At 40.7% G+C, this 27,860-nt stretch overlaps 1 protein-coding gene across 2 annotated transcripts in view; it reads right to left on the reverse strand.

Annotated features, from left to right (window-relative positions):
* The window catches only part of Cd109 (CD109 molecule), a 108,937-nt gene that overhangs the window by 59,266 nt on the left and 21,811 nt on the right, over positions 1–27,860 (reverse strand). For both annotated transcript variants that reach the window (XM_076576790.1, XM_076576791.1), the window contains exons 5-10: positions 23,487–23,612; positions 8,501–8,540; positions 4,342–4,426; positions 2,454–2,550; positions 1,347–1,488; positions 597–706 (exon numbers count right to left, since the gene is read on the reverse strand). In XM_076576790.1, the coding sequence (XP_076432905.1) occupies positions 597–706; positions 1,347–1,488; positions 2,454–2,550; positions 4,342–4,426; positions 8,501–8,540; positions 23,487–23,612 (600 nt within the window). The remainder of the gene's footprint in view (positions 1–596; positions 707–1,346; positions 1,489–2,453; positions 2,551–4,341; positions 4,427–8,500; positions 8,541–23,486; positions 23,613–27,860) is intronic.

Below are 27,860 nucleotides of genomic sequence, written 5' to 3' on the forward strand. Positions count from 1 at the left end.
CTTTGATGAAATTAAAATTTAGTCCTTAACATCAAACAAAAAATTCTGACTGTCATTTCATTAATAAAAGCTTCAATGTTGTGTTCCATATCAAACAAACTGCTAGTTAAGTAAATTTTTGGAGAAAAAAATTGGGGGCTGTTCTTAAAAACCACAATTTTAAAAAATATAAGAAAAGGTCATTTGGGAGCAATTCTCCATGTAGCTAAAGAAGAAAAGTAACCAATCTCCTTTTTGACTAAGTTTTAAAGATACTGAGCATAGGCCAGCGGCGGTGGTGGTGCATGCCTTTAATCCCAGGACTGGGAGGCAGAGAAACCCTGTCTTGAAAAACCAAAAAAAAAAAAAAAAAAAAAAAAAATAGCCGGGCGGTGGTGGCGCACGCCTTTAATCCCAGCACTCAGGAGGCAGAGCCAGGCGGATCTCTGTGAGTTCGAGGCCAGCCTGGGCTACCAAGTGAGCTCCAGGAAAGGCGCAAAGCTACGCAGAGAAACCCTGTCTCGAAAAACCAAAAAAAAAAAAAAAAAAGGATACTGAGCACATGACTTCCCACTGAGACTCATGCGTATGGACTGGTAATAAATACATCAACTTACAGTGGCTGTGAAGTTGAGAGACGGCTTCAAGACAGTCGCATAATCAAAAAACTCAATGATGTAGTCGTATTGCTTGAAAAACACATTGGCACTTGCATTTCTTGAGACACCTGTATTGGGGATTGCACCATTTAGAAAGCAAACGCAGTATTTCACCGATGGCTGTGCCCACCTAAGCTTCTTACTGAAGGGGCTGAAGATATCAGGGTATATAAGCCTACTCTCGTTATTGACGATGGTCCCAAGATCAGCACAGAATTCCGGCATGTTAGTCTCCCTCAGTGGTTTGTACACCAAGAGAAGAAAGCACACAGACAGGAGAGGTTTTGCTTGTTGGGTCAATGGAATCAATCTGTTAAAATAGTAATAGAAGGCTCCTAACAATTAACTCTTGTGTTCTTATTAAAAGAGCAAACTGTCTAGGAACAGGTGATACTTCAGAGTAAGTGATGAAGAAGAAAAAAAGGAGGAAGCCAGTCGGCTGAAAATGTAGGCCTCCTATGTGTTTTTTCATGCTAGAAAAACAGTTGGGATGGGGAAAATATGCAGGAGCTACTATTATCATAGGTAGTTGATGTAAGGACCTTCATAGAAAGTGAATTTCACTTTTTTATCAAAAACCCTACAAGTTAAAGTTTTCAGTGTTAAATAACCTCTCTAAGAAAGCAGTGAACACCCTCTCCTGAGAGCGGAGGTACAGTAGACAGCTAAGAAACAGCACAGGACTTTACCTTCTTTATGGCTACAAACCTGTGAGTGACTCCGTCACAGTAGCTACAATCTCTATGGGCCCAGGGATGAACGGGCCCATGTGTTCAGAATGCTCATCCGAGGAATCCATTACCTTCTTCATCTCTTTATCATCAAAAGAGAAGTTTGTGGATCCATGTATCTGTTTTGTTTAAAAACTCCATTTTACTTTTCACTTTAGGAATTCAAATTCTAGAAACAAAACTCTAAGTCATATTTGACAGTTCTGTCCTGCTCTGTTCACTCATCTCCAATGCTAGAAAGTTCTTGATGTTCTTAGTGTATTACTTTGGTAATTCTGTATGAAATTTTATTTTTAGAAAAAAAGTTAAATTTTCCATACTGTGATCTGAGTCATAATTCTTTATATCATTATGTTGAAAATGGGAATAAACTTTCAATAAGTACTACATTCTCTTGTGGTTCCTATAATTAATCTCTGTTGTTTGCTCGTTTTTGATTTTTGAGACAGTTTCACAAAGCCCCAGCTGGCCTAAGAGTTGTTAGATGGCAGAGGCTGGTCTTGAACTACTGATCCTCTTTTCCTCCATCTCCCTGAAGAGCTGAAATAGGCATATGCCACCACATATAGTGGTATTTTATTTGTACTGAAATGTAATTTTAATTGTATGTTAATAAATAAAGTTGCCCAGGGGTCAGAGCTATTAGAGCCATAGCAAGAGCATGGTGTTCGTGGTGCACACCTTTAATCCCACCACATGGTAGAACAGCTAGGTAGATCTCTGTGTGTTCAGGGATACAGCCAGCATTGGAGACATACGCCTTTAAGACCTGGAGGGCGGTACCTACAGGCAGTGACGAGGCAGCCATGTGTTTGGGTTTACAACCAATGAGAAGGCAGAACAGAAAGACTATGAAAAGACATACACACAGGAAGTCGCTCTCTTTCGGAGAGCTAGGAGCACCACAGGAAGGGTAAAGTTTTAGCTCTGAGTTCTGACCTCTTGGCTTTCTCTTTTACATTGGTTCTGTGTTTTTTATTTAATAAGACGGTTGGTTACATCTACAGCTGGGTTCTAAAATTATTTTTTTAATCAAGATTAAAAATGTCCCCATTGTAAGTTATAAAATATCTACAAAAGTTACCTCAAAGGTTTTAGTGATATTTTTCTTCGGTCCCCAAAAGGATAAAGATAAAAATGTAAGTGTTACATCTCCCTTCACTGGCTTCCCATATGTATACCTGGAAAACAATTTTTAAAATGTTGTATTATTACATTTTCAACTTGATGGTGTCAGAGGAACACAACAAACATATTACTTTCAATAAGCAGACACTAGCAACCTAACAGAAAAGAATTATTTTTAAAACACACCTCTCCTACAATTTAAAAAGGGCGGAGGGGGGGGGGGTAGCACAAGGGAGTCATATTAGCTCTGTCATCCCTGCAGTCAGCAAGCTGAGACAGGACAAATTCAAGGCTAGAGTGAGCTACTTCTCAACCATCTGTCTCAAGAAATCATGAAACAACAAGGAAAACATTAAGAACGAGGAATGTCCTTTACAATGGTGAGTCTTCAGATTAGGTCCAGATGGAACTCAGAACCAGAGAATCTAAAATCGGTTCAAACACTGCCTGTCCATGGTCTCTGCCCACTGAGAGGGCAAGAAGGAAGTGCCAGTGTTACAGGAAGGCGCAGTGAGCTCTAAAAGACGATGAAAAATCTTTCAACACTAGACATGCTGGCCATCGCCTGCATGTCTACAAACTTTACAGCCTGTAAAAATTTTGAATGTTAACTGAAGTTATAATCACCATAGCCAACTGTCACACATCCCAGGATTCACCAGGAGGGGATATCTTAGACTATAGAGTACCAAATGCATGTATAGCTACCAAAAAACTTGACTTTTTTTTTACAAGGAAACTTTAAATAGTATTTTTAACCATCATTTCAAACTTCTTCTTGTGTCAAATTTCATTCTCTGCTACTTCACAGTCTTTATTTTATTCCCTTAATTATTCCCTCATGTAAAAGAAAGGTAATCTTCAGTATACCATTTCACTGCCAGAAAATCTTTTTAAATGTGTTTCCTGTGATCCACCCATCTCTATTTCAAACACTGGGCCAACACTTACAGTCAGTTTTGCTTTGCATTTTACAAATTGTAATAGTAAACTGATGTTTCCTGAACCTGTTAATTAGATACAGAAATAACCTCTCTTCTGGGCCAACTCTAAAGCAAATACAGAAGTTTCAAAATTATGAGAAAGAAAAAAAAATCCACCTTCAAATATACCATCCTTCCAAACAAAAGCAGCGAAGTTAGTAGAGACCTGGATGGAAATCTCAGCATCAAAATTACTGCCCTCAGCACCTAACATGACCTGTGTCTCCTTAAATATAAGTACAAGCAAAACCAGAATGCCAGAATGTTTGTTTTGTTTTTCGAGACAGGGTTTCTCTGTGTAGTTTTGGTGCCCGATCTGGATCTTGTTCTGTAGACCAGGCTGACCTCAAACTCACAGAGATTTGCCTGGCTCTGCTTCTCTTTTTTTTTTTTTTTTTTCAGAATATTATATTTTAAAACAGTCGTATCATACAATAGCTCAGAGTGTTTAAAATAATAACTTAATATATTCTTAAAGACAATTTTTTTTATTTTGGCTTAAATGTGAAGCTGGGGATACAGAGATGACCCTGTGGTTAAGATTTTTTTTCCTGTTCTGAGCCATCTCTCCAACCCCTAAATACACAATGTTTTAGAAACCCGACAGTGTATTCTACAAACCTCTTAGTCACTGGTCTGTAAGAAACATTTTAGGAATGGTAGCTTGAAGTGGAGTTACAAATGCAAAGACTTGTGGAGATCTGCACTGTGCTAAATGAAGTATTATGGACATTTGCTTACTATACATTAGGGCCTTTTTAAAAAGCAAAACCTTGTGCTTGTATTAAGTGTGTACAGAGCTGTTTGTCATGCTGTTTTACAACAGTTTAGAGCATACCAAAAGAAAAAAATGCAACTTACTTTGCTGTGACGGAACCACTTAAATTCTTAGCGTTCAAAGAACAGTACAATGGTGTCTGCAAAGTAACTTCAAACTTTGGTAACACTGGAAAAGAAAAGCAATCTTTTAAAGACTCTATTTTACCAGTATCCTCAGCTGAACCCAACAACAACAACAAAAAAAAAAAAAAAAAAAAAAAAAAAAAAAAAAAAACCCGAGTTGTTCTAACTAGTTGATAATTGGTATTTCTTGAATTTGGATTTATTCATAAACACATTAACATAAATTTAAAAGCCCTTGTAATTTAAAATTAGAAATACTTACTTAGGTCAACTTTATCTAATAATGAAATAGATTTTGTTTGACTGCTTTACATTTATTTATTTAGTTAGTTGCTCATCCATGTTGCATGTATGTGTGAGTGCCAGAGTGTATGTATGTGCACTGCACATGTGCAGGAGGAGCCTGTGGAGATGAGAAGAGGGCACTGGATCCCCTGGAATTGGAGTTACAGGTGTTCCTGAAGGAACAGGAGTTACAGAGCCATCGTGTGGGTGCTGGGAACCAAACCTGGTCCCTCTACAAAAGCAAGAAGCATTCTTTTCTTTTTTTCTTTTTTTTTTTCTTTTTTTTTTTTTAGTTTTTAGACAGGGTTTCTCTGTGTAGCTTTGCACCTTTCCTGGAACTCACTCTGTAAACCAGGCTGGCCTCGAACTCACAAAGATCCACCTGGTTCTGCCTCCTGAGTGCTGGGATTAAAGGCATGCGCCACCACCACCCAGTGCAAGAAGCATTCTTAACCACTGAACTATCTCTATGGCTGCCATAATATGTTTTACAACTAATACTACTTTAAATAAAGTACTCTACCACAGTAAAAATGTTTGACATTTTGATTTGGGCCTACAGAAATGTTTTTATAATGTCACTGATCAAAGAAACAGATAAGACTCCTATAACGGACCTCACCACACAATTAACATTATATAAATATCAAAAGGGCTGGTAAGTCAGTACTATCTGGCCAACCCATGGGCCAAAGGCACTGAATGTGCCAAAACACTGCTAGGCTCTAAACCAGTCTGGGAGGGAGGCTTGGACAAGTGCCATAGAGAAACTATGATCCTCCTACACACGCCTCTCCAAAGAAACACAAAAGCTCTCTCTTCAAATATACGTTGCCCACCAATCACCCCACAACTGTACCTCATCAAGGTCAAGTAATCACCTACTACAGTGAAATATGAAAACAACACACAAAAAATTTTGATACTGCCAGCCATAGGTGGCCCACTTCTTTAATCCTAGCCCTTGGGAAGCAGAGACAGGTAGATCTCTGCAAGTTCAAGGCCAGCCTGGTCTACTTAGTAAGTTCCAAGGAACAGAGACTACACAGTAAGATCCGTTCTCAAAAAAAAAAAAAAAAAAAAAAAAAAAAAAAAGGTTGCTTTCTAGGTTCTCAACCTTCCTAACGCTACCAGCCTTTAATACAGTTCCTCATGCTGTGGTGAGCCCCAAGCATAAATTATTTTGTTGCTACTTCATAACTGTAATTTTGCTACTGTTATGAGTTATAATGTAAATATCTGATACACGACCCCAAGGGGGTCACAGCCCACAAGTTGAGAACCACTGTTCTAGAACATTGATCAAAGAAAATAAAATGTGAGCCACATTTATAATTTTTCATTTCTAGTGATCACATTTTAAAAAACAACAACAACACAAAAAATCAATTTTGTAATTGTCTTAGTTAGGGTTTATATTGATATGACAAAAAAGCAGGTTGGGGAGGAAAGGGTTTATTTGACTTACACTTCCAGATCAAAGTCCATCATTGGAGGAATTCAGAACAGGAACCCAAGCAGGACTGGAACCTGGAGGCAGGAGCTGATGCAGAGGCCATGGAGGGGCGCTGCTTACTGGCTTGCTTCCCCTGGCTTGCTCAGCCTGCTTTCTTATAGAACAAAGGACCATTAGCCCAGGGATGGCACCATCCACAACAGGCTGGGCCCTCCTCCACTGATCACTAATTGAGAAAATGCTTTATAGCTGGATCTCATGGAGGCATTTCCTCAACTGAGGCTCCTTCCTCTCTGATGACTCTAGCTTGTGTCAACTTGACACAGAAAACCAGCCAGTTACAGTAATATTTTTCTTACTTCATCTAAAATCATGGGGGGGGGGGGCGGTTAAGATTTATTTATTTATGTATACAGTGTTCTGCCTGCATGTGTGCCTGCATGCCAGAAGAGGGCACCAGATCTCATTACAGATGGTAGTGAGCCACCACGTGGTTACTGGAAATTGAGCTCATGAGCTCAGGACCTCTAGAAGAGCAGCCAGGGCTCTTAATCTCTGAGCCATCTCTCCAGCCCTAAAATCTTGCTTTAACATTTAGCCAAAGTTTTAAAATTTATTATTAATCAACTTTATTTTCTTACATGAAATCTTGGAAATCTGGTGTGAATTTTACATGTATAACATATCTCTATTGGGACTAGATACATGTCAAGGACTGTACACCTGTGTATGGTGAGGGCCTCTGGGTGACACACACAGTTCCAGATCAGGGGTCAGAACAGTACGGCCAGCATAAGCTAAGAGTAGCTTTTACTAATGTTAATTGGTTGGAAAAATCAAAAGAGAAATATGTGGTGATGCATAAGTTTATCACATGACAGCAGCGATTGCTTATGTATTGTCTGTGTCTGCTACAGTCTACACAGACAAAGATGAGCAAGTATAACAAACGCCTAAGGCCTACTGAGACCAAATTACTACTTTCAGTCCCATGACAGGAAAATACTTTGCTAGTCCTGTTCCAGGCCATGACATATGGATGTGAAAATACTCTGGGAAACACAGGAGCTAGAGTCACAAAGATGGAACAAACTGTGTTTCAGAATTCTTTTGCCTAAATTAAGAGTGATCATTGAATGTTATGCAAATCAAACTAAAAGGCTCACCTATAAACAAAAGCCACTACTTAATTTATCAGCTATTAGGGAGGTCCTGGGCTTGTTCTCGTCTCTGCCTCCTCTCTGTCCGCCGAGAGAAACAGCTGGATCCACTACTTTTGTTTGTGCACTTACAAAGCAATGTGGAGCCTGCAAGAAGGTGTGACCTTCCTGAGTTAGATGCCCTGTCTCCACCATGTTGACCAAATCAAGATACAGAAAAACACCAAAGTCAAATTGGTCATTTTTGGTTTTTTGTGGTGCTGGGTGGGAACTAAACCCAGGGCATCGGCCCATACTCTCAACTAAACCATGTCCTCAACTCCAATGTTCAGTTTTCAAAGAGTCAAAAAAGTTTAATATTTTATATGTACAACAGTATGGGAGAAGCCTGGTACTCGGGAGGCTAAGATGAGATTTGAAGCTAGCAAGGTCTTCAAAGCAAGTTCCAGACAACACTACATAGAGACCCTCTCTCAAAAAAAAAAGAGAACAAGTCTGGAGAGTTGGCTCAGCAGTTAAGAGCTGACTGTTCTTCCAGGTTTTATTCCAAGCACCCCCACATGAGAACTAACAACCATCTGTAACTCCAGTTCAAGGAGAATCCAACAACCTCTTCCGGCTTCCACGGGCTCTACACATAGGTGGTACACAGACATACATGAAGACAAACCATTTATACACATAAAATAAAAATAAACAAATATCAAAAAAAATAAAAACAGAAAATGAAAAATTCTCTTAAGAAAAACTGACATAGCTGGGCAGTGGTAGCACATGCCTTTAAACCCAGCACTCAGGAGGCAGAGGCAGGCAGATCTCTGTGAGTTCGAGACCAGCCTGGGCTACAGAGTGAGTTCCAGGACAGGCTCCAAAGCTACACAGAGAAACCCTGTCTCAAAAATAAATAAAAAAAAAAAAGAAAGAAAGAAAGAAAGAAAGAAAGAAAGAAAGAAAGAAAGAAAGAAAGAAAGAAGAGAAAAGAAAAAAGAAAAACTGACATTATCGAATGTTAGATATTTTGCCTACTTTTTTCTTTATAATGAAATTTCAGAACATTTATAAAGGAAATTATATGTTTGATCCTACAAGGAATACTAAAGTTTTACCTTTTGGAGGGTTTTATTTATTTTTAAGTAGCATGTCTCTTGAAAATTTCTCATCTCTATAGAAAGGAATAAATGGTGTTTTCCTTCAAAATAAATTGAGGAACTCTTACCATATTCTGAGACTTGAAATGATTGATAATACTGCTGATCCTATTGGGAAAAAAGACAGAAACAAAGTGTGAGTTAGTTTAGTTTGTCCTCTTATCTGCATAAAAATATTTAGAAAATTAATTTTTGAATTACATTTATAATGGTTTAAAAATCAAAATGATTTATTTTCATCTGCAGAAATTTATTTTTAGTCAACTGCAGTACCAAGCTTGTGAGACAGAGTTTTTCTTCCCAATTTGTTCACATAAAAAGGTAACTTCTCTAATTACAAGTCATTTAAACAAACTGTTTAATCTGATATACATCATTTGCAAAACAAAAATTAGGTTAAAGAGTTCATAAATTTATGAAGCCATGATAATACATATCAAACTAATAGAAAATGACTTCAAGTTTGTTTTGGATATGACTTTGGAAAAACATGAGGGAAAAGTGAAATTACTCATAATTAAAATGTTTACAAAGTATCAAGAAGACAAAGTTATCATGAACCAACATATTCCACCTTCTAACTCCTTGAATTATTTTCTGCTGTAGCATTTCAATCAATACAGCCTACCCTACTTTAACAGATTTCATTAATTAATCTCTTTTCCAAGCTTCACAAGAAAACAGGTCTCCTATTATATCATTTTCTAACTTACAATACTAACCACAAAGTCTAAATAACAAAAACCATGGTCAAATAGCTAAGTGATTTCACTATGAACCTGCACTCTAAACCTGATCTCCTGTGTTTATCATAGCAAACAGAGCTATAAAGAAAAAATAGTAGCTTTCCTAGAAATCACAACGAATCTAAAGTGTCTACTTTAAGAATTTTTTTTAGACATTCTCTTTCTCTTCTCTCTCTCTCTGTCTCTCTCTCTCTCTCTCTCTCTGTCTCTCTCTCTCTCTCTCTCCCTCTCCCTCTAGCCCAAGATGGCCTGGAATAGACTATGTAGTCCAGGAGGCTAAGCTAAAATTAATGGTAATCCTCCTGCCTCCGCCTCCCATAGGCACCACACCTGACTCATATTACTTAACCTTAAAAGAAAATACACAGTTCACTTCAAAATATAAAACAAATCTTTATATGCTGACAAAATAGTTGTCCAGATCTGGGATGTAAATCAGTAGCAGAGCACTTAATAAGCACATATCAGTCTCTGGGCTTAATCACCAATGCTGAAAGAAATACAGTTGTTTAACGTTTGGTTTAAATATCATCATTTAAATATACTGAATAGGGAATGAAGAGATGGTTCAGTGGTTAAGAACATTTGCTGCTCTCCCAAAGGACTCAAGTTTGGTTTCTAGTACCTACAATCAGGTCACAATCTCTTGTAACTCCAGCTCCACATCCGATGCCCTCTTCTGGCCTCTGTGGGCACCTGCACACATACATGCACATAACACACACACACACACACACACACATACATCGACCTAATCTGAAATAAACCTTTTCTAAAAAAATAAATAAATGTGTCATTTGGATCAGCCTTAAGAATCTCCATATTGATGATCCCTACTTCAACTGTTTGCATGTCATATATAGGAATATTATAAGCTGCATGTATCTGATTCACTACACTTTGTTGTCTTCAAAAACTAAATCAAGAAGGTAATTGTTGCCTGACTTTTCCAGGGAGATATAAAATTAACATCTGTCCCCAAAATGAGACAGCAACAACAGTCCAAAAACTGCCCCATACAAGGCCATGATGAGTAAAATAAGCTTTTTTTTTAAACAATTTATTTGTTTTTATTTTAGTCACATTTATGTTTTGCCTGCATGCATCTCTGTGTGAGGGTGTCAGATCTTGGAGTTACAGACAGTAGTGGGAATCAAACCTGGGTCCTCTGGAAAAGTAGTCAGTGCTCTTAACCACTGAGCCATCTCTCCAGCCCCCATAAAATGAGTTTATTAGGGCTTACTTATGTAGTGGTGGATAACTAGAGATAACTGCATTTTTCAGAAACTGTCTCTACTATCACCATCAAGTTCCTATACTCAATGACTCTGAAGTCAAGGTAGAATGAACAAATCTGCGTTCAGAGTCCTACATAGTGTTAAGAAGAGGTGACTACAAGCTCAGACAACAGAGAGCTACCCAGTTTTAAAAAGCAGAAGTGAGCCAGACATGGTGGTGCACGCCTTTAGTCCCAGTGCTCAGGAGGAAGAAGCAGGCAGATTTTTGAGTTCGAGGACAGCCTGACCTACAGAGAAGGCCACCCAGAGAAACTCTGTCCCAAATAACAATGACAAAAAGTATAAATGACTACAAGCTCGGACACTGTAAGGAACAGACAAAGACAGACTCTAGGAATGTTGTATGTTTATTTGCACTCTGTCTCATCGGGGATTCTGGTGGTCTCAGCAAACATGTCCAGCCATGGGAAGCGGCACTCGTTTGGCTGCCGTCTGGCACACAGGAGAGCTTGCTACAAGGGGGAGTCACTCTAAATAGGATTCAGAGAACTAGTCTCTTCTCATTGATGTATCTGTGATGCCCGATTTGCTGATACACAATTCTAGTCTTTGAAATACTTGGCCTCCCTACTGAGGCCAACACAAATAAGCACAGGGGTGAGCGGAGATGGCTCAGCATTTAGAGTACTTGTTCTGCCAGAGGACCTGGACTCAATTCCCAACACCCACATGGTGGCTCACAGCCATCTGTAACTCCAGTTCCAGGAGATCCAATGTCCTCTACTGACCTCCAAGGGTACCAGACACGCACATGGTATACATGCCTACATGCTGGCAGGACATTTTATACATCAAATAAATAAATAAATCTTTAAAGGTTTAAATAAAAAAAAAAAAAAAAAAAAAAAAACTTGGCGAATGAGATGATCTCTGTTGAAATAAAGTCATATACAAGCCGAGCTGTGGTAGTGCACACCTTTAATCCCAGCCCTTGGGAGGCAGAGGCAAGTGAATCTCTGAGTTCAAGAATCCTGGTTTACAAAGCGAGTTCCAGGATAGCCAGGACTATTACACAGAGAAACCCTGTCTCGTAAAATAAATAAATAAAGTCATATACGACAAATGTTAATTAGTACATGAAAAACAACATAATGAAGTTCTGTAAAGACATATCAGTCCTGAGGAATTTTTTACTGCTGTTTCTATACTAACGACTCCTAAATCATCATCTCTAGCCCAAATCTCAGCTGAGAGATTCAGGTTCAGACCCACTTGCTGTCATGTCCTCCCAAATGTCCTAGATTTGTTTCTCTGGATAGACATTCTTCCCAGAAGCTCCACCTCCCCAAGTCACTCTGCATGCTCTTCTCTCCCACAATATCCTGTGCCCTGTTTAATTTAATCTGCATAATCATTTGCTTTGCTCCATCCTCTTTAAGAAATCTGTGAAACAGCAGCTAGTTCAGCACGCTGTTGGTATTTGTTGAATGAAAGCATGTATCAATGAGTGACCCAGTTGACTCTTGTCCCCAGGCCGGTGGCTAGGGTACTCTAGGAGCCTCAGTTATCAGACATGAGATCTTAAAATCATTTTCTCCTATAAAGAGTCAGGCTGCTTTGAAGAGGCAAACAACGATGACTGTGCTCCCAGTTTCCAGGGAAACAAAGCCAAGGAGAGAAGAAGCCAGCATCAAAGGAAGGTGACAGAAAAGAAGCCTCGGCCTTCCTTTCGTTACCCCTTTAATTGTGACAGTAAACTAAGAAATCATTTCATAGCTGAGTGATGACTGCACGCTTTAGGTCACACGGCATTTTCCCAGGGTTTTCACAAGTGGCAAAATGCAAATCAAAATGTAAATTATTCTACTGGCCAAGGGATCTTGGAAACAAATAGTCTGTTGGACAGTCAAGAAGCTAGATCAATTTTTCAACGAGTTTAGTTTGTTTGTGTTTGTTTGCTTTTTAAGACAGGGTTTCTCTGTGTAGTTTTGGTGTCTGTCCTGGATCTCACTCTGTAGACCAGGCTGGCCTCAAACTCACAGAGATCCGCCTGGCTCTGCCTCCCAAGTGCTGGGATTAAAGGCATGTGCCACCGCCGCCGGGCTCTAGTTTACTTATTTTTGTAAAGCATTTTTACAAAATATATATTCAAAAATGGTAGAAGAGAGCCAAGCACGGTGACACAGAATGGAAATCTCATCACTGGGGAGGCTGAGATGGGGGAATCGCAAGTGTAAAGTAGACCAGCCTGGGCTAGAAAAGAATTCCAGGCCAGTCTGGGTTACATAGTGAGGCCCTGTAACAGAGGGGAAATGGCAGAAAACACTGAACTACCTAAAGTTAACAACAATTCTGACAATCAGTAGCCATTAGTGACATATATAATCCAAAAAACAAAATGTGGATACCAAGTACTTCCGGTGGTCTAGCACAGGGATCCACATTTTTTTTCCGGTAAAGGGCCAGACCAGCCAGACACTAACACTTTAAGCTGTGGAGGCCAAATGGTCTCCGTTCTAACTATACAACAGTGTCATGATAGTGAAAAGCACCCAAAATACCCTGAAATCTGGAATGGTAATCCCCCCAGCACTGTTCTTTTTGCTCAGAATTGCTTTGACTGTCGGGGTTTGTTTACGGTTCCATAAATTTTAGGATGCTTTTGCTTTCTATTTCTGTGAAGAGTGTTATGGACACTTTGGGGATTGCATTAAATCTATAAATTGTGGCGACCAGGGAAACCCTCACTCGCTGTTGATGGGTTTGCAAATTGGTGCAGCCACTCTGGCAATCAGTGAGGGGAAGTCTCAAAAAGCTAAAAATAAATCTACCACATGCTCTCAGAACACTTGGAAACTAAAGAGAGGTTACTCACTGGCCCACTACAAGGAACAGCAGGGCCAAGAGTACATGCTGTGCCTGGTGGAGGTGGTGCACACCGTCAATTCCAGCACCCAGGAGGCAGAGGTAGGTGGATCTCTCAGTTCTAGACCAGTGTGGTCTACAGAGCAAGTTCCAGCACAGCCATGGCTACAAGGAGAAACCCTATCTCAAAAACCAAAAAAAAAAGGAAGGAAGGAAGGAAGACAGAGAGAGAGAGAGAGAGAGAGAGAGAGAAAGAAAGAAAGAAAGAAAGAAAGAAAGAAAGAAAGAAAGAAAGAAAGAAAGAAAGAAAGAAAGAAAGAAAGAAAGAAAGAAAAGAAGGAAAGAAAGAAAAGAAGGAAAGAAAGAAAAGAAGGAAAGAAAGAAAAGGAAACACAAAGAGTACATGTGATGGGGTTGATCTGCACCACCTGAATGCTGAAAAGCAAAGAAGGCTATAGAAATTTCCCTCAACTGGATTTACAAAAAGTGTAAATCATCATGGTGGGCGTATTCTGTACAGATCCAAACAACTTCAGGCTGAGTGGGATTATGAAGAGGACAAGAAGGAGGTGTGTTCTCTGGATGCGCGGGAGCTGAAGGAGGGGTTATGAGCTGCCAATCAATGGAGACTAATAAATATCTCCTAGCAATACCAAGAGTGTCAAGAATTTCACAAGTTAGTTCAAAGAAGGAAAAGTCCTGCTTGTGACAACTCAGGCCTTCAATCTCAGCTATTCAAGAGGCTGAGGCAAGAGGGTCATGAGTTGAGTTCAAGGCCAGTTTGAGTAACTTCATAAGACCCTACCTCAAAAATTAAAAATAAATAGGAAAAAAATAACCTAGCATGTATGAGGCCCTAGGTTCAATCCCCAGTACCAAAAAAAGAAAGAAGGAAAAGAAGAAAAGGAGGGGAAGGAGAAAGAGGAGGAGGAAGAAGAAGAAGATGAGGAGGAGACAGAGGGGGAAGAAGAAGGAGGAGGAGGAGGGGGAGGGGGAGAAAGATTAGACTAGAATGACTCCTAATCTATCGCTCTCTGCATTTGCTGAACAAAGCCAAGGCCCTCTGGGGACCTTGTGACTCCCAGTTCAGAGCGCTCTGTACTTGTTACATAAACCACCTCACCTCCTTGTTGCAGGACCACGTCTTCCCACTTTCACATGTGTGCCGACTGGTGCTGCCTCTGGCCTTGCACACAAGAGAAAAGTCCCATGTTTCGGCATCATTTGAATCCTTACTAACCTAGATGCACTTGAACCTATTATCTATAAAATATTAGGCAATCTTCTTCCTCCTCTTTGATTTTTACCATAAAATTGGAAAAAAAAAACACCATAAAGATAAAAATAAAAAAAAAATCACAATGGAACCATCATCATATAAAAGTGCCACTGTATTTACACTGACTTACTTGGAGGAATGACAGCCAATAAAAGGATTTGCCAAGTGACTGAAAATGTTTACTAATATTTACATTGCCCTTTCCTTGCTGTGTTTAGAGCACAAACATCTGTGCTCTAAACTGTAGTTACGATGTATTTCTCTAGGGATTTCAACCCAAATTGATCAGAGCCATCTATGATGAGCTTAATAAATAAGAGATGTCCAATTCCCACCCTGGAGCCACCGAATCAGAATCACCAAGGCAGGCACAGTGCAAGTATAATGGAACCATTCATCCATGCATCTATTCATCTACTCCTTCTACAGAAAATGAGTGTCAGGCACTGTGATGGAACATGGGAGGTATCTTCCCTGCAACAAGAGTCTGGTCCAGTCAAAAGACACTTATCCAATATACGTATTTGTAGTTACAAACTTTAGTAAACAGTATGGGTCAGATTCGCAGAGAATAAAACTGGACATGAGATGGCAAGGTCGAATGGGATCAAGCAAGGCCTTGGGAAAGCAACAGTGGAATGTGAATTTTACTCTGCGAGCAATGGGAAGTGTTTGGAAAGCTTAGGCTGGAGGATAACATGATCCGACTACTGTTTAGATTACGTTTACTGCTGTGTAGAGAATGAGTTGCAAGTGTGGAAATAAGTAAATTTACAGAAGATGACTAAGAGACATTGACAATATCTAGAGAAACTGTGACGGCAGCTTTGAAAGGGGATGTAGAGCAGGAAAGAAGGAGAAATGAGTCCATCTGAAATGTACATAAGCATAGATACCACAGAAGTTGGTAGAGGCTGGATGTGGGTGCTTAAGTGAGCATAAGATGTCAAGGAGAAGGCTAAGGCTACCAGCTAACAGCCTGAAAGGAGGGTGGAATAACTCAGTCATCGGAAAATGCTAGTGAACAGCCAGCTATGGTGGGGACATTGGCAAGGATGATTTGGAGGCCTAGGTTTTCTCAAAGAGACAAACTTGAGAGTCATTGGCATGCAGATGGAAGCTGAGAGCATGCCTATGAGCAGACTTCCCTAAAATGAATTATGAAATGAACTGAAAAGCAAACTTTGCAAAATGCCAGTGTGTATGAGATAACGAGTGATAAACACAAGCAAGCAGGAACCTACAAGCCAGAACTGGAGTGACTGAGGAGAAGTAGGCAAAGAGGTCAGATGATGGCTTTTCTATTTGGAAGACTGACCAGAAGGAGAGTGACATCCCCGGAAGGAGAAGTAGAATCAAAAGTCCTGTTTATCCTTTCAATCTAGTCTCTCTTAAAGATTCGTCTTGTCTTATGTGTCTCCATTCTTGTTTTCCAGTAGCGTAGATGTTCCTACACCTGGAGTCTCCTTTCTGTTTCCTGACAAGATTCACAGCATCGTCAACCCCTGACTTCTTCTACATCTTCAACTTAGAACCCTTCTTCTCCTGGGTCTTTCCATAAAACCTAATAAGCTGAATGAAATGTTTCACATGAAAGACTTAACAGAGCTGGAGAGATGGCTCAGTGGTTAAGAGCACTGGCTATTCTTCCAGAGGAGGACCTGGGTTGAAATCCTAGAGCCCACACAGCAGCTCACAACCATCTGTAACTCCAGTTTCAGGGGATCCAACACCCTCTTCTGTGGCCTGCAAGGCCACTAGGCCGACATGTGATACAAAAATACACATGTACCAGGTGGTGGTGGCTCAAGCCTTTAATCTCAGCACTTGGGAGGCAGAGGCAGGTGGATCTCTGTGAGTTCAAGGCCAGCCTGGTCTACAGAGCAAGTCTCAGCACAGCTAAGGCTACATAATAGAGAAATCCTGTCTCAAAAAAAAAAAAAAAAAAACCATACATGCAGGCAAAACATCCACACACATAAAACTTAAAACTTTTTTTAATGAGGGTTTGGAAGATGGTGCCGTGGTTAATAGCACTGAATGCTCTTCCAGAGGACACAGGTTCAGTTCCCAGCACCAACACGCCAGCTTACCACACTAGCTCACCACCAGCTATAACTTCAGTTCCTCTTCTGGCTTACAGGGGCACCAGGCATACACATGGTAGACATACATACATGCAGGCAAGACACTCACACATATAAATTAAAAATAAAAGAATAAGTAAAAGTGAATCTTATTATGCCTCATGTAGTCAAGGTTAAAAACTGAATAGGTGACAGCTAATCCGTAATAATATAATAAAAGATATGCCTAGATAGAGGCTATCTAGTAATTTATATATTAAAATATGAATCTCCTGGACTCAAATCTGCAACTGAAAGCATGATTGTTGTAGCCAAAATCTGAGACACCTTGGGAACAAAGTAATGTATGAGAATTCAATTCACCTTGCCTCCCTCAAACTATGTAGCAGAGATAAAAGTCTTCACCAATGCATAAAGCAAGATCTGGTGATACTGAAATTCAACAAAAGGGTTATTATTTAAAATCTGCAATATTGGCCACATAAATTAATTTAATTTGATGCAATTGAAAATACTAGGAAGTCTAGTTTGTTGTCCCAACATTGCTAGAACGGTATAACCCTCATCAATCACATGCCTTCATTCAGTGTCTGCCTCCATGAATAGATGGATCTAAGTGATCTGTGAGGTCCAGCATTAAAACCCATGCTGTGGAATAATCCTCTTGCACACTGTAAAGATTTGTCACTCAAACTGATTTAATAAAACGCTGATTGGCCAGTACCAGAGAAGAAGTCTAGGCAAGGCAATCAAACTAAGAATGCTAGGAAGAGGAAGGCGGAGTCCGGAGTCACCAGCCAGACACAGAGGAAGCAAGATGACAAGGCAGAACTGAGAAAAGGTACCAAGCCACATGGCTAAACACAGATAAGAATTATGGGCTAATATAAGTGTAAGAGCTAGTCAGTAATAAGCCTGAGTTATGGCCAAGCATTTATAATTAATATAAGCTTCTGTGTGGTGATTTGGGAAACTGGTATTTAGGAGTTTCTGGCAGGACAGAAACTTCTGCCTCCATTTACAAACCCAACATTATGCTGCTTTGTAACTTATTACATAACAACGTGAAAAACTGGCACATCTGTGAATGCCTAGAAAACTCACTTAGACCTGCAATCAGCCTCATCTACATGTGAAAGACCTGGAAATGGGAATAAAGACCTAGAAATGGGAATAAAGACCTAAAAATGGAATAAAGACCTAGAAATGGGAATAAAGACCTAGAAATGGAATAAAGACCGAGAAATGGGAATAAAGACCAAGAAACGGGGATAAAGACCAAGAAATGTCAACCAAAAGCAGCTGGGCTGGGGAGATGCTCAGTTGTGAGATGCTGGCTGCATGAACATGAGGACCTGAGCCCAAATCTCCTGCACCCACCACATAGAAGCTGAGTGTGGTGACATGCGTCTAGAACTGAGAGGGGCAGACAGACAGATGCCCGAACTGAGAGGGGCAGACAGACAGATACCCTCAGGAACTGTAGGTTTGGAAACAGATCCTGCCCCTCCACACATGCATATATATGCATAACACACATACACACACACACACACACACACACACACACACACACACACACCACAACTCATCATTACTTCAAAACCCTGAAAATGAAAGCAATGCTTGGATGGGTTTGGAATGCTTAATGTGAAATTCCCAAAGAATCAATTTTTTGAAATTATATAATTAAAAAAAAAGAAAGAAAGTAATGTATGATGACCAACTGCAATTTAAGTTATTCTAGAAAGGCTAACAGTCAGTAAATGACTGACTGTCTTCTCCTATAAATGAACATGGTAGAACTGGATAAATGCCAAGGAGCCCACAGCATCCCTTTCCTAACCTGGTGGGACGTGTGACTAAAAACTGCACCTTCTGGTTATCTACAGTCACTGCATGTGAGACCTCTGACAGTGTCTTTCTATTGTGATGCTGATATTATTTTATAGTTTTTCTGCAGATAGAATGAGGTTTCAAATTTCTCTCCTAAAATAATTCTCCCCAGTTTTGTACTGAGAATGGTCACAGCCTCAAAAAAAAAAAAAAAAAAAAACCATAGTATATAATAGTGGAGCATTCAAATAATGAGTATATTCCATTTCACTGCTAAAGCAAAAGTAGGTGATAAAACACAAGTCCATGAATGCAAACCAGGAGTCAAGCAGATGAAAACCAGAAGCAAGGCCTTGGCCAGGGCCAATACTCAAACATGCCTTTGATTATACTGACCCCTGGTGGCCGTCAATTTCGTTAAAGGGGGTCTTTTTTTTTCCTTAGTTGTTATGCCTCATTTTGACATTTCATCAACAATAAGCACTTAGCGTTTGTCTTGAAAAGAATAACGACACCTTCTAAAATGTGAAAAGGGGAAAACTGCATTTAGATCAAGACATCTAATAACTGTTAACTTCTATGCAAACACTGTGTCAGGTCCAGGGGCTGGAACACATGCTCATTATCTATTTGTAGATTACCATTGTTGTTCATTGCTCTAGTGTGGATGACCTGAGTCTTAGAGGAATATAGGGGCCAGAAAGCTGCCATTGATTCTGGACTGAACTAAATAAAGATCAAATGGGAGGTCAAAATAACTCTCCTCTCCTATACCAGTCTACTTGAGAAGTTAATTTGCTAGGGTATGGTCTTCCTGTTGTACAATGGACACAGCTGTGCCCATATCACAGAATTACATATGAAGAACAAATGAGAACATATATAAATACTGTGTCTGTGCTTTCCCGATAGTAGATGTCAACCATCATAAAATTTACATTATATATTTATTATATAATATAGATATGTTTAATTATAATAGTCTGTCAGCCCAGTGCTTATACTGAGACAAATTTGAAGGTCAGCACTTCTCACGGTGTCCAAAAGTTCCTGGATCTTTTCAAATTTCATATTTTTCTAATATCTAGATTTTTGTTTTGGTTACTACTACACTAAGCTACAAATCAGGAAAATATTATTTTAATACTTATGAATACTTAAGTATTATGAACACTCACTGCATGTATGAACCTCTTTTATAGCACTGCCTTCAAAACCATGTCACACATTGAGTAAGATAGGCAAAATTAACAAGGTTAAAGTTGGTAAGTATATAAACATCTGCAAAGACACTGCTGACCATTCGGCAGATGTAAAAGCCTCAAAAGACCTTAGCATTGACCCTGACCTGTAAGTCAGTCCCCACAACTAAATTTCCACAGGACTCCTTCATTATGCTGCTCCAAGCAAGGGCTATTTCATACATCTCACCTGACCCATCATCTCACATCTCTTCTGGGTTTTACATAAAAAACTTATTAAAAATTAACTCATCTACATATCATAACCTATAGAATAATGTAAATATTATACCCTGATGACCAACATATCTCACAAATAGGTAACACTGATTTTTTTTTTTTTACTTATTTTAATTACAGTGGCATGAATTTGCCATCTAACCGTTGCTCTGAGCGCTGTTCTGTGGTGTTGTTACCCACACTGTTGGCAACAGATCTCTGGAATTTCACCTTGCAGAACAGAAACAACACCATCAAACCAACTCCACCTCCTTGTCCCATGACTCCCTGGCATTCCCCATTCTACTTTGTATTTCACTGATTTTCTATATCCTGAATATTGCGTTTACTTGAAATCACACAGCAGTTGTCCTTTTGTGACTGATTTCACTCAGAGTAATATCAAGGTTCATCTGAGTTGCAACATATGACTGAATAACTGTAAACAGACATTTCCTGTCCTGACCACTGGGCCCTATTAACTGACTCAGAGGCTGAATATGAATTATAAATGTTCAGCCAATAGCTCAGGCTTGTTATTAGCTAACTATTACATTTAAATTAACTCATGTTTTGCCACATGGTGGTACTTTTATTAGCATGACATATTCGTCACCTGCTCCCTCTGCGTCTGACCAGCAACTCCTCTCTCTGCCCTTCTTCTTTCCATCATCCTTATTTTGGTCACACTGCCTATACTTCCCACCTGGCTACTGGCCAATCAGCATTTTATTAAGCAAATTCAAGTAACAAATCTTTACAGTGTACAAGAGGATTATTTCCTGGCAAATAACCTTCCTCTCTAAGGTTACCCCTTTACTTTTTTGAAGCACAAACTGATGAGTAATTTTTGCCAATAATGAATTATATCTGTGAATATTTCAATTCATATCAGAAAGACCAGACAAATGAGCTTACCAGTTACACCAGGTATGACCCCTTCATCCGATCCTAAGGAGGAGCACCCCAAAACTGAGATGTGACAGGGACACTGACCCATCACCTGGTCATTTTACTTTTAAATAGAGCAAGCCATATGTAGAGGTACATGCCTGTGATCCCAGCACCCCAGAAACAGAAGTAAACATAATGAGACCTTCTCTTAAAAATAAATAAAAAGTACCAACTAGAAAGATCCAAGAAGTTAAATATCTTAATATCTCAAAAACTGAACTAAATTATTCCTCTGGGGCCGGGCGGTGGTGGCGCACACCTTTAATCCCAGCACTCGGGAGGCAGAGCCAGGCGGATCTCTGTGAGTTCGAGGCCAGCCTGGGCTACCAAGTGAGTTCCAGGAAAGGCGCAAAGCTACACAGAGAAACCCTGTCTCGAAAAAAAAAAAAAAAAAAATTATTCCTCTGGGTTTTTCCCTTGAGAATATCTTAATATTGGAATGGCAATTCTAAGAGGTCATAAAATCTGCATTCTACGTACTTGCCAAAGATCCTCTTATCAATAAGTCATGTTTGAATCAAGAATATCTGTATGTAGAAAAGGGAACATGGAAAGGGGTCATGACAACTAATACTAAAGACCATATAGAAAAGGCCATATAGAAAACTACTACTTTGAAAGCTTCCTAAAATATATACATATAAAAGAAGTTAACATGGATTTACCTTATAATGAGATGGGGAGGTGGGGGATGCTTCTCCCAGACACCAGAAACTAGCAAATAAAAAGTCCAGTTCATGGTATGCATTTCCTTTCAAGTTGTTGTTGTGTGATCCCATAGTTCCCCCAAACATTACCGGCTATTGCCATTGCTCTTGGTTACCCTCCAGAACGTAATGGTAAGACCCTGATTTGAATTACAGGACATGGAGAAATCAAGCTGGTACCAATCTGGAAGTTTATTCCCTACTGGCTATCTGGAAGGTCCTATATGTGCCACTAGGGGATGAAAATAACCAAGTCTTACTCAGTTGTGACCACGGGTCTACAATAGTGAGTTGCCTAACAAGACATGCTCACTTGTGTAATGGTTGCACGAATGTTATCTGAGTAACCACTTTCTACTTGGATTTTAGGCCCACTCCACAAGACAGAACTCATACCAGGTACTACTAACTAGGCCAAAAGCCCATGGCTGGCTAGGTCACAGGCCCCAGAGGAGAACCCAATACTATTTATTATTCTGCTAAGTCGACACAGAATTAAATTTCCCCCTAAGTTCCTTTTTTTTTTTTTTTTTTTTTTTTTTTTGGTTTTTCGAGACAGGGTTTCTCTGTGTAGCTTTGCACCTTTCCTGGGACTCACTTGGTAGCCCAGGCTGGCCTCGAACTCACAGAGATCCGCCTGGCTCTGCCTCCCGAGTGCTGGGATTAAAGGCGTGTGCCACCACCGCCCGGCATAAGTTCCTATCTTTAAACCCATAGATTAATGCATCTCTCAGCCCTTATCAATGAAGCTTCTTTTTGTAGTAGACAGTGACTAATACAGAGGCCCACAACTGGTCAACATGTAGAAAGTTAGAGATTATGAAGCAATTAGCTTCAAATAAAACATCTATGTCACACCCCATCACCTTCAAGGCTCAGGTATCATCATGGAAAAGAGGATAAAAGAATTACAATTTTTACAATTACAAAGAGCCAGTGGTAAAAGCCGTGACAGGACCACAGCACACATGAACTCAAAAGGGGCTGTAAATTCATGAGTAATACACGCACAAGACCACGCCAAACAAAATCCCATCATGGATGAGGGAGGGGCTCATAAAGTCCTACCACTAGCTGGGCAACTGTTGGCAATTGATGGCTGCTGGGGTTGGCAATTTGTAGTCCTGGGTGATATAAGAAAGCAGGCTGAGCAAGCTATGGAGAGAGCAAGCCAGGAAGCAGCACTCCTCTGTGACCTCTGCATCAGTTTCTGCCTCTGAGTCCCTGCCCTGACTTCTTTCAATGATGCAAATGACGAAGTGGAAGGGAAATAAACCCTTTCCTCCCCAAAGTCCTTATGGTCATGGTGTTTTATCACAGCCGTATAAACCCTAACTAAGAAATAAAAATGGTGGTGCACCTGAGAGAGCTGAGGCAGAGAGCTACAGAGGGCACTGTCCTGCCTGTTAGGTTCACAGCCACGCTCATGAGGGAAGCAAGCACAGGAGGCAGGGAGGAACTGTGAGGAGAAAGGCCTGAGGAACAGGGTCAGTGTGACTCTGTCGAAAGAACAAAGCAGGTTTGTCCAGTCACTCATTTTAATCATTATTCTGAAACGGAAAATGTGCCAGATGAACAGCTTTGTGCTCAGTTCTCAGTCTTCAAAGAGTCAATGCATGCGATTAATAAGCAAATACTTATTCTGTGTTAGAACAAAATGACAAAATGCTTAAACCTTCAAACATCCTGTGATGGAAAAAGACAATGACTTTAATCAAGGCCAACCTATTAAGAAATATAGCAAATTAGCAATAAATCACTTAAATTGTTTCGATGTTCATAGTAATTTATTTCTGTTCATAGAATGACTTGGGAAAAATTTCTCCACATGAACAATTTAAATAATTTTGATGTCCTCCCCAAAAAATGTATTTATACTCACATTCACTTGAACCTGAATGGACCAGTCACCAAGTATTGGATGAGAAGATAATTGAAAAGTTTTGGAGACAACTCCGTGATCACCTTTCTGAGAAAACCACTGTTGAACCAAATTAGACTTCGGATCCTAAAACAAAAACCAAACCATGTGTGTTAACAGTGGAAGGCTATCCAAGTGCAAGTGTCTCCTACTTGGGAACGGTGCCTGGCAGTTCCCACCTCCCTTAGGCAATCCAGAACTTTCCCCCAAAGAATGACACTAGGAGAGTGTGATGGTTAAACGTCATTGTCAACTGGATTAGAGTTTGGAACCACCAAGAGATACACCCCTGGGGGGATCTGTAAAGGTGTAGCTGAGGACGGAAGACCCACCTTAGAAGTGGGCTCGCAACCCAGACTGAATCAAAGGGGAAAGGAGAAGGGAAGCCTGAAAACAGGCAGCATTCATCTCCCTCTGCGGGCCCCAACAGGATGTCACGTGACCAGCTGCCTCTCGCTCCTGCCACCACAGCAGCCGCCTCATTTTTACCACCACCACCACCACGTCCGTGCCATGACAGATAGCACCCTCAAACTATGAACTAAAATAACCCTTCTTTAAGGTGCCCCTAAAAGGTATTTTGTCACGGCACCCAGAAAAATAACAACACATAGTTTTTGGAAAATGACAGCTCTATACCACTAAGGAAAAAAAAATCAAAATTTCTTCCTTTCCTATTACTTCTCCTGAGACCATGCTGATTCTGATCTGCCTTTTAATTCCTGATGCCATAGTTCCTTCTACAGAGAACACACAGCCAACATGCATCCCAGAAAATCTACATCAGTGGCCTAAGGAAACCCCCACTAAAATACAAACCAGTGAAATATGAAGATCAGAACAGAGGGCCCTCAAGAAACTAAGCTGGAATTACCACATGATCTGATTCTGCCACTCCTCAACATACATCCGAAAGAATCTAGGTCAACACACTTGCACGCCCATGTTTATTGAGCACTAGTTACAATAGCCAAGATATGGAACCAGCCTAAATGGCCGTCTACATAGAAATGGACAAAGAAGATGTGGTATAAACGCACAATAAAGGGTGAAGTTCTGTCTTTTGTGCCGCTAACGAGGAAACGGAACAACTGAAGACAATATGTTAAGCGAAATAAGCCAGACTAACAAAGACAAATACATGGAATCTACATTTCAATATAGAGGGAGTGTGTGTGTGTGTGTGTGTGTGTGTGTGTGTGTGTGTGTGTGTGTGTTTTATGTAGAAATGGTACTATGTGGGGGGAGAAAGAATTCTAAAGGACAGAGAAATGAGAGGAAAAAGAACAAAAACTACTTTGGCCATCATACATAGATATATATTCATATCACGTACATATAACACGAAAGCCTCCCTAAGGGAGGGGAGGGAACCAGGAGAAGAAGGGAGGGTGATGGAGGATAACTATCAACAAAATACAATGATATACATGTATTTAAATGTCATAAAAAAATGACTGTGTTTACTGAAAAAGAGGGAGGAAGGAAATTAATTCTCACTGTTGAGACAGCACCATCATTCATTAAAGGCCCACTGTGCTGGGTACTCCAGCTTGCCTCTAATTATAATTCTCCTTCATGAATAAACCAGACTCAGAAAGACAAATAACACATTCTCTCTCATACATGGAATCAACATTTCAATACAGAGGGAGTGGTATGTGTGTGTGTGTGTGGTGTGTGTTTATGCCCCTAGGCGTGTGTGATATGAAAGTAGAAATGGTACAATGAGGAGGCAGAGAGAGGTGCAGGAGTAACCTCTCCTTATAGTTGAAAAAGCTGACTGCTAGAGAGGTTCAGTACAGCTGTAGTTGACTGTCATGGCCCCATACCATAGCAACAACACATGATAGGACTCAGAATTCAAACCCATGTCAACTCTCCACTCAGCCAAATATGCCAGAGAGCCAGGGGTCCACGGGAAATGCTTTAGTCTTCCCATAAGCTCGCAGACAAGAACAGCTTCATGCAGTATCCAAGCAAACATTGATCTCCACATTCTAAGCCTGTTGACTCTGTCCCATTCTCTCTTGTTTGTCTCCTTTCCAAACTCAATGCCCACCACGCCCCACTCTCTAACTAATGCCACTAATCCCATCCTTTGACTCTTTCCCACTCTCATCTGGAACAACCGTTCTGAGAAGGAAGCAGAGGGTTGAAATGCTTGACACAGACCCAGGCAAATAAGCTGTGTTGGTTATAATCATAGCAGAACCCTAGGTGAAGATGGCTTCGCTCTGTCCACAGAGTGAAGACTATACACTTGCAGACCCAAGGTTCATCTTCTTCCCAATGTACAGATTCGCTTGCTGTTCACCACCAAAGTCCAGACCTCTGGACTCTGCTGCAAGGAATGTCCTCCCTCTCCTGTCTACTAGTAAAGTAAGCTCAACTTCCTGTCTGCTGCATAAGCCTCCAGCAGCAGTGACCTCTTTGTGGGCAGCCTCTGCACATCTGGAGTTTACTTTGAGGATAGCTTCTGCACATCTGGAGTTTACTCTTCTTGAATATGACATACCGTAAAATGGAGCAAAGTCTTTTCTTTTATTTATTTATTTATTTATTTATTTTTTTTTTTTTTTTTTTTTGGTTTTTCAAGACAGGGTTTCTCTGTGTAGCTTTGCGCCTTTTCCTGGAACTCACTTGGTAGCCCAGGCTGGCCTCGAACTCACAGAGATCCGCCTGGCTCTGCCTCCTGAGTGCTGGGATTAAAGGCATGCGCCACCACCGCCCGGCTTTAATATTTTATTTTAAAAAAATCTTTGTTTCCAGCTACACTATGAACTCTTGAGAGCAAGGATCACACACGTTTTCCTATTCTCTATCTTCTGTCTAAACATAATGAGCTGGTCCAGTTACTAGAAACCAGAAAAAAAAAAATTTCTCTTAGAGAAAGGGTATAAAAGTTGGAGGTAAATAGGGTGCTGAGAACTGAGGAGGTAGTGGCAGCCAGAAACTGAAAACCAGTGACCAAAGGCAGGTCAAGAATGGGCAGGTCACTGTCTCCTGGGCAAACTCCTGGGTCAGGCATCGTAAGCAGCAGTTCCCTCTGCTGTACGTGCCGCAGCATGGTGCATGGGAGAGCTGTGGGCCGAAAGGGCTCAGGAGGAAATACAAATGGCTGTAGATACGTGCTGTCTAGTGATTGAGGAAATAAAGACAATGAAATGCTGGGCCTCTTCCATCAGATGGACGAAGATTTAAAAAATACTAAAACAGTAACTCTCAGTGTTGCCTAAGGGAAAAGGAACACAACATCTCTGGCGGGGAGTTAGGGGGTGGGGTGGGGTCTTCTCCTATTGGTGTCATGGTCCTTCCAGCAAAAGGAGGCTGAACTAATACTTCTGCGTCAAGAAGTCACTCTTGGGGCTGGAGGGCCAGAGTGCCCGAGCACAGTCACGGGATACACCCTCCACGCCGTCACTAGCTGTATCCACACTTACTCACCTGCACTCAGACGGGACGTACCCTCTGAGTTAGAAACGACTATATCCACACAAGGTCACTCGCCTGCACTCAGAGCAAAATCTGTGCCAGCTGCCACCACAGTGTCAAAGCCACTTACTTCCATACTGTAATGCTAAACTGCCTGTAGGAGAGAATTCAGGGCAACATAGAGCATGCTTTCTCCATGGCTCTGTAAAGGCCTCTGAGGACCCTATCCTTCCTGTGGTCAGTTACTCAGACAGGAAAGATGGATAGAGAATAGCCTACGAGCCTCACAGAAATGCCCAATACCCCTCCACATGCTGCGATGATAACTATCTCACCCGAACTATGATACCTGTGCATCTTAGTCACAGCCATTCTTGGCAAGTTGGCTTACAAGCTACCCTAGAAGCCTTTCTCCACTTCGGCCTAACCCATCCTGTTCCAAATCACTATTTTCCACTGGAAAACAATAAAGCAGACATTCATAGCAACCTGGCCTCTGCAGTGAGGAATGTGGCTAGACTTGAACCCATGTCCTGAACTTACAACCCAGGATCAAAGGGGATTTTTAGCCACCCCTGCTCACTGTTTCTAAGCACTGAACTTGGGTACAAATGTTCTCTCCTGGGCAAGAGCACTGCAGGTTGGCCAGGCCAGTAGGATCCTTTAGTGCCAGACCTAACAGAGGGAGGTCTCTGTGCACCCTTCCCAGAAAGTCAAGTGCAGCTCTCTACATTCTCATTTCACTCCATGTAAAATTCAGGCCATCTAACAGCCAACAAGACTGAATATGAGCCAAATCCTCCAACCCAGCACCTAGAGCTAACATCACTTCTTAATGCTTGTCCCTTTACTCCCCGATCTCCATGTGCCAATGGCCTACTATTTCTTCAGTGTGCTTCA

This window comes from Peromyscus maniculatus, chromosome 7, assembly GCF_049852395.1.
Source record: "Peromyscus maniculatus bairdii isolate BWxNUB_F1_BW_parent chromosome 7, HU_Pman_BW_mat_3.1, whole genome shotgun sequence".
In the NCBI taxonomy this organism is placed as follows: Eukaryota; Metazoa; Chordata; class Mammalia; order Rodentia; family Cricetidae; genus Peromyscus; species Peromyscus maniculatus.